Source organism: Pagrus pagrus (genome assembly GCF_965226575.1).
Source record: "Pagrus pagrus genome assembly, chromosome: 16".
Classification (NCBI taxonomy): domain Eukaryota; kingdom Metazoa; phylum Chordata; class Actinopteri; order Spariformes; family Sparidae; genus Pagrus; species Pagrus pagrus.
This window is the reverse complement of record NC_140200.1, coordinates 27,705,631-27,726,092: the sequence shown is the minus strand read 5'-3', so window position 1 is coordinate 27,726,092 and position 20,462 is coordinate 27,705,631. Positions and strand designations below refer to the sequence as shown.

At 42.9% G+C, this 20,462-nt stretch overlaps 1 protein-coding gene across 1 annotated transcript; it reads right to left on the bottom strand.

Moving 5' to 3' along the window:
- Positions 1-257: 257 nt before the first annotated feature.
- On the bottom strand, positions 258-13,875 carry ufl1 (UFM1-specific ligase 1). Its single transcript, XM_084378524.1, has 19 exons — positions 13,653-13,875; positions 13,301-13,446; positions 13,144-13,172; positions 12,940-13,037; positions 12,469-12,583; positions 12,154-12,284; positions 11,611-11,669; positions 11,074-11,220; positions 10,155-10,330; positions 9,868-10,047; positions 8,180-8,306; positions 7,702-7,824; positions 7,359-7,479; positions 7,103-7,269; positions 2,574-2,704; positions 2,287-2,367; positions 2,096-2,181; positions 1,807-1,987; positions 258-737 (listed from the first exon to the last, which is right to left on the bottom strand). Exons 1-19 carry the CDS (start codon positions 13,727-13,729, stop codon positions 519-521), a joined length of 2,394 nt encoding a protein of 797 aa, XP_084234650.1. The 5' UTR covers positions 13,730-13,875; the 3' UTR covers positions 258-518.
- Positions 13,876-20,462: the final 6,587 nt, after the last annotated feature.

Below are 20,462 nucleotides of genomic sequence, written 5' to 3'. Positions count from 1 at the left end.
TTAGTTGCCATGGAACTGTACAAGCCTTAATGTCTCATGATTGTTCGCATCAGTGTTGTAGCACTTCTCTTTGAAAGTTCAATTTCACCTGTAGGTCCTTACTTGCTTGTTCTGGTGCTTTTGACTAATAGTTCTCATTAGAAGATCAGTTGCCAAAACAAGTTGCCTCGTCAGCTGCACTGGACAAGGTTATAATAAAACATCCAGCACAATTTTCCAGGTCTGTGTAGGAACATGACTGAACAGGGACTCCAACACATGAGGCAGAGGGGTGCTTTAATGAATGCATGAAAATCAGAACCTCATTGAGGATTTTCATATTAACTGGGTTTACAGGGAGAAATCCCACACAGGAATTTCACTTACAAATTGAGAATTGGCTCCTTGTTGATACTCACAAAAATACAGTATTAACAGCTGATCTAGCAGAATTTTAAGTATTCATCTGAACATGTAAGACCATAGAAATATTAATCGTGGATCAGTCAAGACAATAATTTCTCGAATGTTTGAAATGTTCATTCCTCTATGCCAGACGTCTTCCTCTGAGACAGCACCACATCTTTGACCTGAGGTGTCAGAGCCATGAGCTGAGTGCGAACGCTCCCGGCCTCCTCGTCCTGCTCCTCTGTCTTGTCGGCCTCACCCTCAGCCTCCTCCTGCTTCCTGCTCTGACTCTGGCTTACCAGCTGCTTCACCACCAGGCTCTGGTAGGAAGACAACAGCTGCTGCTGCTCCTGCAACGGCACACACATACATTTCAGCAGTTTAACTCACCAAACAAATGCTCTGTTACACTGACAGCAGCAGATGGAGATTACCCCCAGCTGCTGTGTCTGAAAACTGGATGTAAACAATCCAGAAATGAAGCAGTGTGTTGCCAACACTTGCTGAAGCACTTAGACCACAATGAAGTACAAATAAACATGTCTATTATGTCTGAGTTAAAGCTGCACTTTGTACACACCTGTCTCTAGTTCTCAAACTGAGGTGGTTACACAGAAAATCCACCATACTCCTAACTGAGGTGGTGTATATTTCACCTTATTTATCGAAATTAGAGGCTGTTCAGACCTGGTATTACCCTCACTAGGACAAACGGACTCAATTTTCTTTAACACAAAGACAGAAAGAACTTCATGTGTAACATTTGCCAAATTAACAAGACAGGCCAAATAGTTAAGAACTTGTTGTAGACAGCATTTCAGAAAGTTTATAAAGTTTTTCCTCAACCCACAAAATTTAGCAATTTTTTTAAGGGAGTCTGGAGACCTTCTCAAATGGCAACCAAGAAGTAGCCTATATTAGTTACTGTTTACTGTATCAGTACATAAGCACAGTGTGTAATCCATTCTGCCTGTTGTTGTGACTCCCTCTTCTTCTTCTTCTTGTTTCACTGAGGACGTCAGTTGAGTAGGTGGTCCTTTAATGTGGCTGAACAGCCTCTTAGTTTCAGGTGTTTGCTCCTGTCAGTGTTCTCTATCAACAGTGTTGTAATGTTGAAATGGATCAAAATGAAATATCTGGCTGTCCTGGAGCACAAAATGACCATTTTACATTTGGGAACGGCTGACTACTCTGATGATCAATAGCACTCACTCAACGATTAGGAGCTCAGAGTTGTGACTTTCAAACTGTTTTTGGACTGTGTTTGTGAACAGCTTCATAGTGGCATGACTGCAGAGTCATTTGACGCTGGAGAGAATGCCGATAGTACCCAATCGCATTAAAGACGAAAACCAGATGTTAGTGGGTGTTTTGTCCAGTGTGAAAGGGATATCAGTAAGTCAGTGAGTGTTGACATACTGCGGGTATTCGGCCTGTGAGGGTGCCGATGATCTGTGGCACGCAGCGTCCAGGAGCATGCAGCATGCACTGGGTGCTGGCCTGGAACAGCAGCACACTGGTCAGATGGAGGACCAGGGCTGGATCCTCTGTCTCCTTCAGCTGCTCAGTGAGAGCCTGGCGGTGCACGAACAGGGCCTGTCTAAATGACACACATTCACAAAATCTCAAAACTCAATTCAAATGCATTATTTTCTGGATATATACCCATATATACTATTTTTATTTTTTTTTAAATGACCAAAATTACCTCTCCTTTTTCTTGTCCCCCTTCTTCAGCATGAAGCCACACACCTCAGCACACGTCTCTATGTTGGTCAGGAAGTCTTCAATAGTCTGTGATGAACAAACAGTGAGGAAGTTTACATCCCTGTAGTTTGAGTTTTATCCTTCAAGCTAAAGCCACCAGCTTATGATGTAACCAACAGGAAACCAACTCACTTTGCCATTCAGGCAGTTGTGTAGCTTCATCAGCGGTCCTTTGGTCTCCTCTGACAGTTTGCCCAAAATCTTCACTCTGACCTGAGGCGACACATCAGAGACATTCACGATGAAGTCCAAGGCCTAACAAGTCCCGCAGTGCATTTCAAAGAATGACACAGTCCTAATTATCTCCAACTTGATTTAAATGTGTTCTCAGCCTCTGAGGTTGGTTGTCTGTTCCTGGAATACAGACGTTATTTAAGACTACTGAGAGGAGACAGAAACAGAGCAGGAGCTTTTCTCACCTCGTTGCTGATGGTGCTTGGATTCTCCACAGACATCATCAGGTCAGCCGCCAGGAAGTTGACCAGGATGTTGGTGACATCTGTGCACAGGGTCTTCAGGACGTGCTTAGCAATGTTGACCTGGGTTTCATCTGCACCATCAAAGAAATTCCATTAAGTGTGTGCGTTTTAACTCGCACACTTAGGTCGGGTTCACACCTAAAGGTCCGTGAAAGGTCCGTTTTTTGATCCGAACCAACGCGAGGATGATACATTGTTTCAATTTTGAGTCGGTCCGGTTTGCGTTCACAAAGGCCAAACTCAAACGGTCCAAAATCTGTGAACAAAACTCACGTGGCCGCAACGCCCTTCTGTTGTTGGTCAAACTGTGTAGGCGGGTAGTCAGCAAATCTGTACATCAGATCAGTAGCCTACTGTACATCATGGAGCTCTGCTTATTTTTACATTAGTGCTGATCTGGAGCGCTTACACGCAACCTTTTATGGACCGCGCGTATTAACGCCTCATAGAGCAGCGGGCATTAATAATGTCTTGATCCATGCATTTCGCCGAAGATGCTATGCGATCCGACGATCATACGGAAGTAGACGACAGGCAATAATGAGGGCCTACCATGACGCTTTGTCTACACAAGCGGGACCAGTGAGGGAAGCAGACAGTCACAAACGTGTAAAAATCACAAAGTTGGCTCATCATGAAAGCAGCTCTTTTATAGAATCCATGCATCTCCCTGAATGAATGAACGAATGAATGAATGAATGCCCCTATACTGTAGACCCCGCCCCCCTCCGCTCTGGAGTTCACTTGATAGTGGACCGAGACCACCTCTATGAGGCGGACCAGGGTGCGGTTGTTTGGTCCGCACCAGAGTTTGCGGCCAGCGTTCACACCGACCCAAACGGACCGCACCATGGGGCAAACGTTCCACAGTTCGGTTTAACCGGACTAAACAAGGCTGGTGTGAACGCGCCCTTAATCGACTAGTTGTGAGCTGTTGACTATTGAAGTATTTGGATCTGGATTAAATAAATCTGACGTATTAAGGAGCTGGTATCTATGAGTGACTACAATTTCATGCAGATCCAAAAAAAAAAAACATCCAGATCTAGCTAACTTAAACATGTTTTATCCAAAATTGGATTAAGCTTGATTGAATTAAAGAGGATTGTCGGGCCTTGGCAGAGGTGTGCACTCTACTAAGTCCATTGTAGTTTATGTTGTGTTGATTTAATCTTGACTGTTTGTACTGTTTTTATCTTGTTAAAGCACAGGAGGTTAGCACCCTGGTATAACTCGGATACCCGCAAATTGAAGCAAACATCACGGAAATTTGAAAGGAAATGGCGTTCCACCAACTTGGAAGAATCCCGCTTAGCCTGGAAAGATAGCCTTAAAATATATAGGAAGGCCCTCCGCAATGCCAGAGCAAGCTATTACTCGTCATTAATAGAGGAAAACAAAAACAACACCAGGTTTCTTTTCAGCACTGTAGCCAGGCTGACAGAAAGTCACAGCTCTACTGAACCATGTATTCCTACAACGCTCAGTAGTAATGACTTCATGAACTTCTTTAATGATAAAATTTTAACTATTAGAGACAAAATCCATCATCGCTTGCCCTCAACTGGCACTATTGTATCTTTAAACACAGGAACCTCAGAAACAGTTGTAAATTCTGACTTATATTTAGACTGCTTCTCTCCCATTGACCTCCACCAACTAACTTCGATGGTTTCTTCATCTAGACCAACAACTTGTCTCCTAGACCCCATCCCAACTAGGTTGCTGAAAGAAACTTTACCTTTAATTAGCACATCTTTACTAGAAATGATCAACCTGTCTCTATTAACAGGATACGTACCACAATCCTTTAAACTAGCTGTAATTAGACCGCTCCTTAAAAAGCCTAATCTTGATCCAGAAACTTTAGCCAACTATAGACCTATATCCAACCTCCCTTTCCTCTCCAAGATCCTTGAGAAAGCAGTCGCCAACCAGCTATGTGACTTTCTTCATAAAAATAGTTTATATGAGGATTTTCAATCAGGTTTTAGAGCACATCATAGCACAGAGACGGCACTGGTGAAAGTTACAAATGACCTCCTAATCGCTTCTGACAAAGGACTTGTCTCTGTCCTGGTCTTACTAGATCTTAGTGCTGCATTTGATACCATTGACCATCACATTCTACTACAGAGACTGGAACACTTAATTGGCATTAAAGGACCCGCATTAAACTGGTTTAAGTCCTATTTATCGGATCGATTTCAGTTTGTACATGTTAATGATGAGTCATCCCTGTATACCAAGGTTAGTCATGGTGTTCCTCAAGGCTCCGTGCTTGGACCCATACTATTCACCTTATATATGCTCCCTCTAGGAAATATAATTCGGAAACACTCCATAAACTTTCATTGTTATGCAGATGATACACAGTTATACCTATCAATAAAGCCAAATGAAACTAATCAGCTTACTAAACTCCATGCATGTCTCAAGGACATTAAGACCTGGATGACCTGCAATTTTCTGCTGTTAAACTCAGATAAAACCGAAGTTATAGTACTTGGTCCTAAACACCTTAGAGATGCATTATCTAATGATATAGCGAGTTTGGATGGCATTAACTTGGCCTCCAGCACCACCGTCAGGAATCTGGGAGTTATCTTTGATCAAGATATGTCCTTCAACTCCCACATAAAACAAATTTCAAGGTCTGCATTTTTTCATCTACGTAACATTGCAAAAATCAGGCCCATCCTGTCTCAAAAAGACGCAGAAAAGCTAGTCCATGCATTTGTTACTTCCACACTGGACTATTGTAATTCTCTATTATCAGGCTGCCCTAACAAGTCTCTAAAGAGTCTCCAGCTGGTCCAGAATGCTGCAGCACGTGTACTGACAGGAACTAAGAAAAGAGATCATATTACTCCTGTACTGGCCTCTCTGCACTGGCTCCCTGTAAAATCAAGAATAGAGTTTAAAATCCTTCTCCTCACTTACAAAGCTGTTAATGGTCAGGCACCATCATATCTCCAGGAGCTCATACTACCCTATCACCCAACTAGAGCATTACGCTCCCAGAACGCAGGATTACTTGTAGTTCCTAAAGTCTCCAAAAGTAGAATGGGAGCCAGAGCCTTCAGTTATCAAGCTCCTCTTCTGTGGAACCATCTTCCTGTTTTGGTCCGGGAGGCGGACACCCTCTCTACCTTTAAGAGTAGACTTAAGACCTTCCTCTTCGATAGAGCTTATAGTTAGGGCTGGTCCAGGACAGAGCTCTTAGTTATGCTGCTATAGGCCTAGTCCGGGGGACAATGACACACTGAGCTTCTCTCTCCTCCCCTCTCCTCTCCTCTCCTCTCCTCTCCATCTGTATACATTATGCCTGTATACATGCCCCATCTCTGCATGTCACTGACTTACTTCTTCCCCGGAGTCCTTGTGCTTTCTAGTCCTACAGGCTCCCTTGGATCCTGGCCGCGCCCGGGTCGTGGATCGTGGATGCGCTCACTGCTATGGCCCTGCCTGATCGTGGATGCGCCTACTGCTATGGCCCTGCCTGATCGTGGATGCACCTACTGCCATGACCCTGCCTGACACCCACCACTACTGTCGCTAATATTAGTCACATCTCTGTTACATACGTTCCACTACTATTATCGTACTGCATTGCTACATACCATCCTTGCCATTGATCACTACTACTGTTATCACTAGTAATCACATTTCCATGTGCATTTCATCATTATTGCTGTAATACATCTTTGTGTACTTTCACTCCTGTCAACCATCGCTTATAATTGAATACATTGTGATCTCGTTGATCTGCTCTGTACATGCGACATCTATTGCACGTCTGTCCTTCCTGGGAGAGGGATCCCTCCTCTGTGGCTCTCCCTGAGGTTTCTTCCGCATTTTTTTTCCCTGTTAAAAGGGCCTTTTTTTGGGGCAAGTTTTTCCTCACTCGAATCGAGGGTCGAAGGACAGAGGGTGTCGTCTCTGTACAGATTGTAAAGCCCTCTGAGGCAAACTGTGATTTGTGAATTTGGGCTATACAAATAAAATTTGATTTGATTTGATTTGATTTGATTTGTTCTGTAAAGCACTTTTGAGCCGTGTTTTGAAAAGAGTATACAAATAAAGTTTATTATTCTCTGATTCCAGCTTCTTAAATGTGAACATTTTCTGGTTTCTTTCCTCCTCTGTGACAGTTAACTGAATATCTTTGGGTTGTAGACAAAACAAGACATTAGAAGACGGCATCTTGGGTTTTTGGACACCAATGGGAAGAATGAAAATAATCATTAGTTACAGTAATTTAACTCCAATTAACTTTCATGCTCGTGATGATTGGGAGGCAAGATCTCAGTTAGCAGGAGCATCTATAGAAGCTTTATGAAAAGGATAGTGTCACACTGAACCCAGCAATGTCTGTCTGATTTAACTGAAGGAGAGGAGGTGCAACTTGGTTTTCAGGGACCAGTTATTCATGACTTTTGCACTTTAGCGGCAACAGCAGTATTTACCAGAGAAGAATTTGGTGCCTTTTTCAAAGAGTCGGATGTTGTTGTATAGGTTAGTGATCTCCTCCTGTAGATCCTTCATACTCTTCTTCTTGTTGGCACCTGATGGAGAACTGGTGGAGGACATGAACACCGCCCGTAGCACCTCCTGATAGGCTTTACTCAGAGGCCTGCAGAGATATGAACAGTGTGAAAGTGGACTTAATGTTCTCAAAGTATTAGCAGAGACACTAACTTCCGACAGAAACCTGAGTATTACCTCACTAAATGCTCTGCCAGCTCAGAGAGGATTTCTTCAGGGCAGTCACTCAATCTCTCCTCTAAAACAGCTACGATCTCCTCCTGGGTCATAAAGAGGGCTGCAGTCTGTTTGCTGCGATCTTGGCAAAGGTAAAACACAAGCTAATTAGTCTCACAGGGATGCTACCGTTACCTTTGTCTTCCATGAAAAAAAAACCCCTAAACAACCCAGAGGACAGATTTCTATCCAACCAGCCATGACACTCTTGTAACAGTAAAATGCCTCACTGAACAGGTTTAATGTGCATATAGAGACACAATGTCCCTGTGAACATAAAACTACTTTGTGGCTGTGACTCTACTTTGTTGTGAAGGTCCGGTTTCCTCATCGCTGTCCTCGTCTTTCCTCCCTTTCTTCTTGGTTTTACGGATCCGGATCTCTCTGGCGTTGCCTCCGCCACCTGACTTCACACTGCCACTGCCCTCTAAGAGACAAACAGTTAACAGACGATATATAATCCAATACCAAAAGTCTTCTTTACACAAAACATTTTTTTTCCTATATTCATGATGACACAAACTACATTTTTCAGACCTGGTGTCCAACTGTAGTAGCACCCAGAAGAGCTCACAACAAGGTACAGACGTCTCCAAATGCTGGAAACACGGCAGCCATCATCACAGGCACCCGGGAGTTTTGTGCCGATTTGAGGGTTCTTGGCTCAGTTCCAAGATATTTGTCTTGAACAGGCCTGTAGTCTGCACTAGATTTTACAATTTGTGTGTGTGTGTGTGTGTGTGTGTTTGGTCTCAGGGTTAACCCAGGAGTATTGAACCTACCTGTAGCCTTCTTCCTGCGCTCTGCTTCTCTCTTTTCCTTTTTAGATAGTGCTGAGCTCTCAGTCAACATGGACGCTTGCTTCAGATCCTCTTCAGATATTAAAAACACTGGATTGTTCTTGACTTCCTAAGAGACGCATCACAAAAAACCCAGATACTGTAGTGTTTTAAACTTCAACTTCAACTTTCAACACAAATGTTCAACTTTATTGTCCCCAAAGGGAAATGTTGCAATGTTGCAGAAAGGCAAAAAACACAGAACATATAGAGCACAACCTCTACACAACATTGAAATGGCAAGTGGCAACAAACTTCATTTGTACATGTTCCTGTCTGCCTGTACTCAAGAGTAAGGTTGCTGCAGTGATGACATTTTCTCACTGGCTAACACACTCCTGACAACACTGGTCATACCTGGTACACTGGCTTTATACAAGAGATGCTCACTCACGTTAGAGCACTGTGTTAAGGTACTGCTTTTCAGTACATTTTCAACTGCTTCAGCTTCACATTAAAAGCATTTACCTGGTGAAACACAAGCTGACTTTTATTATGAAGTAGGATAGTCACAGGCTATTGTTCCACAACATGCAGTGTTTCCCCTGTATATAAATAGCAGCAGCAGTGCGAAATTTGACCACCGCTGTTGAGGAGAGGAGAGGAGAGTGTATAGAGGGCAGCATTTCATCACTGAAATTATATCATTTTGCGCTATGGACGCTTCATATCTCAGTCAATTAACACACCTGCGAGTAATAGCGAGTAAAGCATAGGAACGGAGAGGAGAGGACTCCGTCTTATACAGTAACTTTAGAAACTAACGTTATATTATTTTGCCCTGTCACACACGCATCGAGCAAATGTTAACACTAAAGCCAGCAGTGCTGAACATGTCAGGATCATCATTCTCACAGAATAATGCTGCCTCACATGAGCATCACACAGTAACATTACAGTAAATGCAGTCATATGTTGGGAATACCCCAATAAATACTCAAATAAAATTTGAAAGATTCATGTTGATAAAAGACTGTATCCGACTGTCTTCTGGCTCCAGGCCTTACTGTGCATGAGGGGCACCGTGATGCACAACAGCTGTCAATCAAAGACGATCGACAGATTCCCTCAGACATATTAATAATTATTTAGACAGGATTCATAAAGGATAACCATGAATTGGGCCCCCATCCTGTGAAAAATATGATTTGCCTCCCCAGTATATCACAACTAGCAGTGTTTGCAGTATAAATGTAGTTTTTCTTATCTGGCAGGGTGTCACACTACATTTGGTGTCCTCTTCAAGTTGCTCTTGAGAAAATTTCATGTAGTCGTCAAAGGTGATATTATATTTTCGCCTGTGCAGATTTTAAAATTTCCAGATGAGTTAAAAAGACCGGCTCATCACACCTCTGCTGCCAGCAGACACATAGGAACCTCCCGGATGGCGTACTTTGCAAACGTACAAAACATTTTTTACATGTGTGACACCTCCGCTGCTACAACTTCATCTGAGGGGAAACACTGACATGCATAAGTTTTGGCATTTGTTGACAGAGGCTATTTGAAATATGTCAGGGAGTAGTTTTATACAGTCTGTGGGATTAATGGCACAAGCCCTGTGTAACTCTGACTAGCACGGCAAGCCTACTCAGAAGTTTTCAATGGAGATGTCTGGCAGGAGGCCTTACCTTCTGAGCTTTCTGCTGCATGACTTCATCAAACACAGAGAGGCAGTTGCTGATGAACTTCTCACTGACGACCACTGTCCCTCCCAGCACTCTGGCAGAGGACTGGACGTTAGTGTTTCTCATTGCCTGGTTGATCAACATCCCGATGTCCTCCATCGACAGGCAGCTGGGCAAAATTGGCTGAAATAGACAGAGTGAGAGCAAAAATGAAGAACAGAAGAAATAAATATTTGTACCATAATTAATCATTTGTGTGATGACAGGTAAAGACAGAGCTGTGTGGGCACCTGTATGTCAGTCCATGTGGCGGAGTTGACAGCTTCCTCAACTGAGGCCTCCACCTGGTCCACCAGAGCCTGACCCACACAGGCTGCTCTGAGGAACAGCAGCTTGATGGACTTGAAGCGCTTCTTAATGTAGTTGGGGGGGTCAGGGATCCCCAGTCTGACCAACGCATCGAACTCTGCAGTTACAACACACATACGGTCACACAGCAAGCTGTGATGGCAAGTTTAAAAAGTAGAGACATTGTCAACTCAGACAGCAGAAAATATCTGTGTGGGTTCAGGAGGGTGACAGCACAAACACACAGGGGGTCTTAGAGATTACAGGAGGAGGACTGAATTTGCTGGAAAACAGCAGTGTCATTGTTGACCTTCTGGGTTTATTTTAAAGTTCGCAGCAACAGTTATTAACTGTACGAGCTTCCCAGCTTATGTCTGTTTTCTTAGGAATCTTAAAATTGTGTGTGGGGACTGAACAAAACTACAAGCTCTTAAACACCTCAGGTTTTATAAACATTTCTATGAATGTTGTGATTTTGTCATCACTGTCCTATACTGTTCATCTTGCACCATGCAGCGGGGGGACATGCCCTTTTCACTTGACAGAGCTCCATTTCATATTGAAATGTGGGGATTTTTCAAGTGCATACACAGTCAGAAATGTATGGAAGAGGATTAGGGCCACTGTGGAAAAAGGTATTGGAGTTCTGACTTCTTTCCTCAGAATTCTGACTTTAAAGGTCAGAAATCAAATACATGTTTCACAGTAGCCATTACCCACTCCCATAGAAAGGAAGGTTCAAAGCTGAAAAAATAAAACAGGATGCGACAGAAATATTGCTATGGACCCTCTGTGAGTCTGAAATTAAGCTTGAATTTAATTGAATTATAACGACAATAATAATATTTTGAAAATGCTTACCTAAATATCCATTCTGCTGGAGGAAAGAGTCCACCCAGGTGTTCTGTGTTTTGGAGTAAATATCAGGGATGTACACAGCTTTGTCCTGCCGACCTCCAACCACGCTTCCTTTTAGGCGTCCAGTGTCCACCAACTCCTCCAGGACAGCTGGCAATGGGGGAATATACAATAAAAGTATTGTACCTACATATTATTTTGAGTTATTTGTACTTAACTGGCATATTTCCATTTTGCTCTATACTTCTACTTCACAAAACATCAGAAATATTACACTTTTCAAGTCCCTTTTTGACAGCTTACTGTTACTCACTGGTTACTTTTCAGGTGAAACTTTTACATAAACAATATATAGGCTTATAAAATACAGCATATGGTGAAGTCTAAACCAGTGGACCCCAACCTTTTTAGTTTGTCACCTCAAAACAACAATGTCTCGACATGTCCCTATGTCTCACACAGTGTTGTTCCTATCATGTCTCTCACTTGTCTTGTGCTGCGTCACCTGATAAAAAAAAATAAGAAAAAGTGTCTCCTTACAGTACAGAAGATGTTCCTGAAATCCAAACGCTCCGATCATGCTGCTGACAGGTGTTGGCCTACAGAATAAGTAAAACAGGAGGTCATCATCAGGTCTCATGCAAGAACATTTTTGTGCTCTTATCCTAAATCTCTCAAAACTCTCCCCAACTGTTTTTTTGGTCAGGTTTGTTTGTACTAGTGTTCCACCTCAGATTCACCAAACTTAACTGTACAAACTTGTCATACATCACTTGTTTCAGCCGGATGGATGCCACCTGCTCATGAGTAACTGTATGTTTGGGAGATGTGGCCATCTGTTAAATTTACATCACCAAATGGCCCTGTTCTGCTCCGTTTTCATTTCCTTCACAATAGTTTTTCCCAAAGAGTACAAAGAAGAGCACTGCTAGCAGTGTTGGTTTGACCACTCTTACACTTGGTTAGTAAATTCAAAATTAGTGACTAAAACGAGTTGTTTCACAACACAAATTGTCGCAGATCTGTTTGTGCTAGTGTTTCAGGCATGAGTCCCGATGTGTGAAATATCTGAACAATGTTTACCTTGTGATGGCGCTGAAGAGCCCTCGTATCCTGGCTTTGTGACGAGCAACAAAAGCTGGAGTAAATATGACCCCCCTGTTGTACTGGTCCATCTCTCCTTGGATAAGTTTCCCAAGACGCTTTGACAGCTCCTGAGATACATAGAAAACATTAACTTATACTCATATTTTAATCAACAGTGAAGTCAGCAAACAAAAACATATAAAAAGAAGCTGTCATCATGGACTGAGTCATCTGAATACAAATATGACACAATCTACTGTCTAATTTCTTGTGAGATTTCTTATATGGTCAACATATGCAGGTGTGACTCACCTCAGACAGGAAATCTCCTGGGAGGTCATAGTTTTTACACAGTTCTGCAATACTGATCAAACCAGCCGCCTGCAGTTTGTCATTCACCTCCTCAGCCAAACGGTCCAGGTATGTGCTACATACAACACAACATAGCAGCATGTTTGACAATAGGTTTGCAGCATTTACTCTTGATTTCATAAAACTTCAGTTTATCATTTAATGGGTAACAAACTGGTTAAATCACTAGTCTTTGTTTAGCTATGTGGCAAAGTGTTTTCTGAAATCTCATTTTTTGTGAAAAGTCATATTTTCACCCTCAGGGCAACCGTGTTAGTCCCCATCTGAGAAACAGACCAAATGTCTTCTGATAGCAAGGATCAACACATGCCATATCTGAGCTATCATACAGGATTGACTTGGGCACATTTTTGTTATATGGACAGACTGACTAACACTGCCTTATAATACCATGTCATTCGTAATACTCACTCATCAATAAGCTGTCCCAGTACAAGTTGAATGCCTTTATCTGATTTCGCAATGTCACTAGCTCTGTTTTCAACATGGACCCAATCCACGTTGAGGATCTGAAAGGAAGAAGATTGAGATATAAGAAGAAAGGAAGCTTTGATTAAAAAATAATAATAATAACATGAAAAGTCATGAATGTGACTGTCACTTGCAAATACACACCTGCTGCAGGTCCACAATGTTGATTCGCCCTGATAAACAGAAATGCAGGATGTATTAACTGTTCAGTTGAAAATACTCCAGCTGCCAATGATTTGACACTTTTGGGACTGACACCGTCATTCCCAGAACATGTGCTTCTATTGACTGTCAAACTGACCTCCGTGGACGTAGAGTTCATCTCGGATCTCCCTGCTGATTTGTGCTGGAGTGATGTACTCCTTCCCATCAAGTGTGTGCACCACATCTAACTTCTTGTCTTGGACCAGTTTTGAAATAATTTCGATGCAGTTCCTCTCCGATAACCTGTGGAAAGATGACAAAAGTGTCATACATGGACTTCTCCTAGTTACACAGATATGTTTTTTTTCCCCCTTCTTTTTATTGCTACCAACAGCTGTAAACAGAAAGAAGACATTATCCATCTAACAGCGTTACATTGAATGAAAGTGTCATGTTAGCTAACATTAGCTTCGCTGCTAGCAGCTGCTTGGAGTGTTAGGTGCGGTTACCTTTGCACTGTGTCAGCAAACTGCGCTCTCTGAAAGTCAGCAGCAAGCCGTCGAATCTCTTCCCAGTCAGCTGCCATTATTAAACCTTTATGTTTGCAAAAGCAATCGGCTGTCAATGCTTTCGTTAACCATAAACTGTCAAGAGGCGACTGTTCAGCTAGCTAGTCGCTGATACAGCAGCGCTCTGCCTAGCCACACGTCAACATAAAGTGACGTAGAACCGTGAGCCATGAGGACCAAATCTCCTCCTCCAACGTTTCGCGCACCGAGAGTACCAAATGCAGTACGTGTAATTATGGCTCAACACGTGAAGCCTCCTTAATGTGTTCCAAGAGACGCAGCATTTAAACAGCACAGGCAGACTGGAGCTGGTACACACTTAAAGTAGGCCAGAGTATGTGTTGCCTATATGTTTCATCATATAAGCAACAGGCTACAGGCTTTGAATCCCTATCAGGAAATAAGGAAATAATTGTTCAGGAAATAATCGCAGCAGAAACAATCAATTAATTGAAATTCAACTACATTTTTAGTTTTCGAATTTACTGACCATTTATTGACTTTCTGGCATAATTAAATAGGGGACTTATTATTGATGTTATTGATTAGTTTATTGACACCCATGCTGTGAAAAAGATTTAACAAATGTCAGATCAATAGACAAATTAATACGAATAACATGGACATAGTTATGTGCACCCAATAGACTAGGATAGAATTTAACTTGCACCCTTTGCAGTCATTTTAGCAGTGGAGAGGTTCAAATAGATCGTCTGAAATAAGGTATAAAAAAGGACAATATATGGTTTCACCAACAAAGAAGAAAAAACTACCCGCCCCATCTCATTCTGATGTGTAGTCTTGTATTGTTGTCAGTAGCACTGCCTTATCCACTCTTTCTGTTCTCTCATTTTACACTCTGTTCTTTTTGAGCTGTGAAGCATTTTAAGTAGGAAAAGTAGTATAAAAATAAAATTATTACTGTTTTTGTAATTATTAGTATACCACAATAAGATACAAATGGGCAAAAATAAATGGATATTCACACAACAATCAGTGAGAGAAGTGAAAGTGATGGAATGAGGTGGCCTATTTGATGTCTGGCCCATTCTGTTGTGGCAATCCTGAGTCACTGTCCAAGATGTGCACCGGAGAGTGTGTTTCTGTCCTTGCTCTTTTTAGTGTTCCTAAAACATATACTCTTCTGGTTGCCGTGTTAGCCGATGTTGGCACCTGCTTAGATAGCTCCACATGTCATGATTTTGAGTTTTGGTGTGGATTCTCTCCGTGCTTGGTGTGTGGTTTTCTGCTTGTGTGGTTTCAGAGGTACAGTGGAGGCTGGGCGGTGTTTCTGGAGGGCTGGAGCTGCTGCCTCACATTTACTGCCAGATTGTTTTCGACTCTACTACGTGGTAGATCTAACCTTCGAGCCTCTATTAGATTTTTGAATGCTTGTATTTTTTCTCTCCAACCAACCTAACCCTGTTTTCTTCTTGGTCTCCCCAGTGTTGGTGTCTTCCGGGAGTTCCAGCATCTCAAGCCATCAGCCTCCAGCCACGCACCTCAACCTCCAGCCTCCACTCGCTCTGAAACTCTCTGAGCCAATCCACCCGTGTCTCTCTCAAGCCGCGGGGATAGCCGCAGCACAGCCACCAAACACACTCCTCAGCATTCACCAGTGCTACCTCAAGTAACTCCTCAGCTCTCGGAGCCTCCCTGCAACCCTTTAAATCTTGTGCTGTTGTCGATTTATTCATAGTAGAAACAGACTGCTTATAGGATGTTAGCATGTTTGCTATTTTATATTTACACTGATGTGATTTTGTAGGATAGTTTGCGCTGAAACTGGCAGCATGCATAATGTTGAAGTGCTGCTTTAGCTTTTCTGCTTTGCTTACAGCTAAAATTACAGTCTGCATTCATACACTGTTCATACAATCAAGACACACTTTAGTCACACTTTAGTCACACATCAGATCTTGATGACCAAATTATTCAAGTTGAAAATCCTTACCGATGTATATTGTATAATTTGTTGAGAACAAATGACGTAACAACATCATAGACTAATCTTGCGTGAATTTATCACGGCAACTCATAATGTGACTCAGTAGTGTGTATGGCCCCTGCAGGCCTGTATGCACTCCCAACAACATCTGGGCATGCTCCTGATAAGTTGGGGGAACTCGGAATGAGGGCATCGGTGAGCTCCTTGATAGTCTGTGGCGGTACCTGGCTGCATCAGATGCACCGATGCTTCGTCCCATAGATGCTCAATTGGATTTAGGTCAGTGGAGTGAGAGGACCAGTCAATGGCATCAACGGCTTCGTCATCCAGGAACTGCCTACACACTCTGGCCACATAAGGCCTGGCATTATCCTGCACCAGGAGGAACCCAGGCCTCACTGCACCAACATAAGGTGGGTTATGACATGGAGGTCTGTATGACCCTCCAAGGATATGCCTCCCGAGACCATCACTGACCCACTGCCAAACCGGTCATGCTAGATGTTACAGGCAGCATAACATTCACTATGGCGTCTCCAGACTCTTTCACGCCTGTCGCATGTGCTCAGTGTGAACCTGCTCTCATCTGTGAAGAGAACGGGGCGCCAATGTTGGACCTGCCAATTCTGGTGTTCTCTTGCAAATGCCAATCAGGCTGCATGGTGCTGGGCTGTGAGCACAGGTCCCACTAAAGGGGGGGGGGCCCTCATGACACCCTCATGTAGTCTGTTTTTGACAGTTTGGTCGGAAACATTCACACCAGTAGCCTGCTGGAGGTCATTGTGTAGGGCTCTGGTAGTGCTCTACCTGTTCCTCTGCGCACAAAGGAGCAGATACCGTGCTGGGTTGATGCCCTTCTACTGCCCTGTCCAGCTCTCCTTGTGTAATGGCCATCTCCTTGTATCTCCTCCATGCTCTTGAGACCGTGCTGGGAGACACAGCAAACCTTTGCGTCCACACATATGGATGTGCCATACTGGAGGAACTGAGAAACAAACAAAACTAGAGAAGAATCAGTCAGGAAGGATAAGGAGAAAGCAATTGTCTGTGGCCTCCACATGTAAAACCATTCCCGTTTTGGGGGTTGTCTTGCTTTTTTCCTCTCCTTTGCACCTGTTGTTACTTTCACTTGCACCAGAACAGGTGGAACCTGAAGTTTAACTGACTTGGTGTTAAGTGTTCCCTTAATTTTTTTGAGCATCGTAACAAGCATGTTGGTTTGGCATTGGTGTGTGCCGGTTAAACAAAACAAAACTGATCAGTCCAGATTTGAACTGATGTTTTCCTGGTCGACCTTGTGCTTCTTTGTGAAGGCCATGTTGTTCTTGGTTTACTGATTATCGGAGACATACTGTTGATCATTTGCTCTAAAGCCACTTTCACACATGCATTGTAACTCTGGATTTACCCAGAGCTTCAACATGGCAACATCAACATGGCAACATCCAGGCAAATATAGTATAGTGACTGTTTAGGCTAAAAAAATGTACTAAATTAAGTTGTTTCAAGTAAACTCTGGATGTCTCCACTTCAGGACACTTGGATTGCAGTGGACAAGCAGTATGGAGGAATATTACAAAGCTTTTGTGTAGTTTTATGGACCTTTTCATCTCGGACACCATTGACGCCTGTTATATGGATTATTGCTGCAGGAGGGCAACCCCGCGGATCTCCAGCTGCACTTGGAGGAATAAAAATCTACACCGGACTTCTCATCAGCATGAGGGTGAGTCGATAATGACTGAATTTCGTTCTAGAGTGAACTATTCCTTTAAGAGCAGCTGGCAGAAGTGTTCATGCACCTTTTGACCTCTCCCTAAGGCAGAAAAACGTACCCAATATCTGGAAAACATCCTGCATACTGTAGTCCCTGTGCCCAAGAGGGGACATCCCAGTCCCCTCAACCACTTCAGGCCTGTGGCTTTAATGTGACATGTCATTAAGACATTACACACAAGAGGCAGAGCCTCAGGCCCCTGGTAGGCGACTGCCTGGACCTGCTGCAGTTTGCGTATCAGGGTGACATTGGTATAGAGGATAACATCATCTACCTACTTTACAGAGCTTACACACACCTGGAGAAGCCTCAAAGCACTGTGAGGATTATGTTCTTTGACTTCTTGAGTGCTTTCATAACTGTGCAGCCACTCCTGCTGGCTGAGAAGCTCTCACCCCTAGATTCCACCAGATACGTGTCCGGTCCGGCTCCACTTTGTCACGGCTCCGCCATGGCAGCAGAGCTGATAGGTTTTACTCTAGTCTATGTGTTAACTTCCACCGGGTCTGCTGCGCTGCGTGTCTGCTCCGTCCCAACTCCGGCAGTCCGCAGCCCTCTGCAGCAGATGCACAGGACTTCTATTTCTGGTGGATGCCGGAGCACGACGCAGCAATTCAGCCAAATTCAGCACAGAGCAGGCAGGAAGTCAGACACGAAACAACAACATAAGATCTGGTTAATTTTCAAAATAAAACACTCCGTGTTGACGCCAGCACAAAAACCTCAAAAAACAGACAAATACGAGCACTTCTTCTAATCCTTCGGTTGGGAACACTTCGTGTTGTTGTGTTTATAACACATACCTATAACTGTGGTCGCAAGTGATTATGTAATTATCGTGGGAACTCATTGGTCTCATAACTTCAGCTGTTCAGCGGTGCTGCGCTGTGGCGGACTCAAAATGCAGCCGGTGGGGGTTGCCGGACGGACGACGGATGACAGAGCAAAATCGTACCAGAGCCAGAACGCAGCGGACATGCATCCAGTGGAATCTGCTGTCTGATGTGGGAATGAGCAGAAGTTCTCAGATGAGTCCTCCATTGTCCTAGGCAAAGATGATGTAGGATGGTGTGACAGGAACCACCTACAGCTCAACATCAGGAGAACCAAGCCTTCATTTCATCAGCCGTCAGACATCACAACACCTCAGCACCCAGTACCTCCAAACCCACTTAAGACTCATATTATACACCACTTATACTTAATGACAGATATTGCACATATATATACAAACAGTCTATATGATTGTACACTCATTTTATACACATTTTTTTCCCATTGTACATTGACATGAACACTGCACGGCATATGCACAAAGATCCATCTAGTGTATATAGCATTTCTGTTTTCCTGTTGTGCTATATCTATTTGAGTATACTTTAATTTTATTCTAATTTACATTCTCTTCATCAACTCATACCTCGTGCTCCTACTTTTTGTATTGTATTGTGTGCACGCTGTTTGGTCCCTTTTGCTGCTGTGCCAAATTGAATTTCTTCTATGGGGGCTGAAAAGAGGTACATCTTATCTTATCTTGTTTTGTACTAATCAGAGCTGATGACACACACAAAAAAACAACAGATTTAAATCTGACTTTTAGACTATTATGATTAACAGCTGTTGTCTGTTGTCAGAAGCATTTCCATTTGAAAACCCCTGACACGAAAACATTTGGAAATCCCCTTCTTAATTCATCCGGCTTGCCTTACAGTGTAACATGATATCAGAGGCAATGGAACAAGCTGCAGTGCTAATCTGTAAACTCTAGGGAGCAGTAGACTACAAGCCATTAAAGTCCTTCCACAGAGCTTAACAGATGGTACTGTATTGTATAAAGCACTCCATCATGCCAGCAAAGACCTGGTAGGAGTGAAGTAATGTAATTATATGTCATATGCATATTCACTTCAGGCCTATATGTAATTAATAGTAAGTTAATTTTTTAAAAACCACAATCTCAATGAGGAAACTGTCCCTCTGTGTCTGGCAAAAGTGAACTATGTCTCACAGCCATGTACACTTTAATAACCTGCTGCTTAGGAATGCTTTGAATACCCGCTCCATAAACAGCCTCCATATCAGTATATAGTGTGGCTGCAGCCCCGTCTACCACTTTGATGAAATACACACTTTCTATGAGAGTAAAGAAGAAACTAACCAGTAGCCCCAAGCTAAGTTTTTAGAATCAGGAGAAAAGTTGTAAGTAGATTTGTTCAAACTTTAGGATATATTATATGATTCTCTCGCTATAATTTCTGCCTTCAAGCTCAGATTTAAATGACCAGTCAAGGTAAAGGGAAATGATGAGATTAAAGTAAGTTATGGAGGGGTTTTGTCTGTTTCCAGAGGAGTGTGTGGGTGGGATACACCTTCTTTGGAAATGGAGCTGAGGAATGTTATGGTCTGACCATTCCAATATTAGAATATTAGATCATTTGTAAAAATCAAAAAGGTGGGCTGATGCAAATCTCCCTGTTTGGGCCTTAATATTTGAATTTTCCACACAAGTTTGAGTGTGCTGGACCCAGTGTTTACCGCTAATAATAAAGCATCCCATTCCAGTGCCGAAGTACAGCCAACAAACATAACATTGCACATAATATTTTATAATTAAATTTTCCCCTCGGTTACATACAAAAACCTCAGAACAGACCAATTAATAAATAACCGTCACATCAGAAAAATAAACTGTTCATGGTGGAGTGATGAGGATGACTTCAGGAGACTCACAGCCTTAGGAAAGAAGCTTCTCTGTAGTCTAGTGGTATGGCAGCAGATACCTCTTTTGCCAGATGGCAGCAGGGTGGGTTTGGGTGGGTGTTGTCTTTTAGTATCCTTGGGCTCTGTGCAGACATCTCACTTCACCGATATCACTGATGCTCTGTTGATGGGTACCAATGATGTTCTGGGCAGATAGAAAGATGAAAGTGTTTAGTTAACCAACACATAGGGATTTATTCCTGGTTTAAAATGATACGTACGTGGTTGTGAGGATGTATGAATCTATCACAGGTTTGTGTCAAGA

Bases quoted from the DNA above. Each gene is read 5' to 3' on its own strand.
- ufl1 (XM_084378524.1), bottom strand. From the start codon at position 13,729: ATGGCAGCTGACTGGGAAGAGATTCGACGGCTTGCTGCTGACTTTCAG. The intron at 13,038-13,143 runs GTGTGTATTTGC...TCTTCCTTTCAG, and splicing joins ACATTGTGGACCTGCAGCAG to ATCCTCAACGTGGATTGGGT. The intron at 11,221-11,610 runs GTAAGGAGACAC...CCCCATTGCCAG, and splicing joins TCAGGAACATCTTCTGTACT to CTGTCCTGGAGGAGTTGGTG.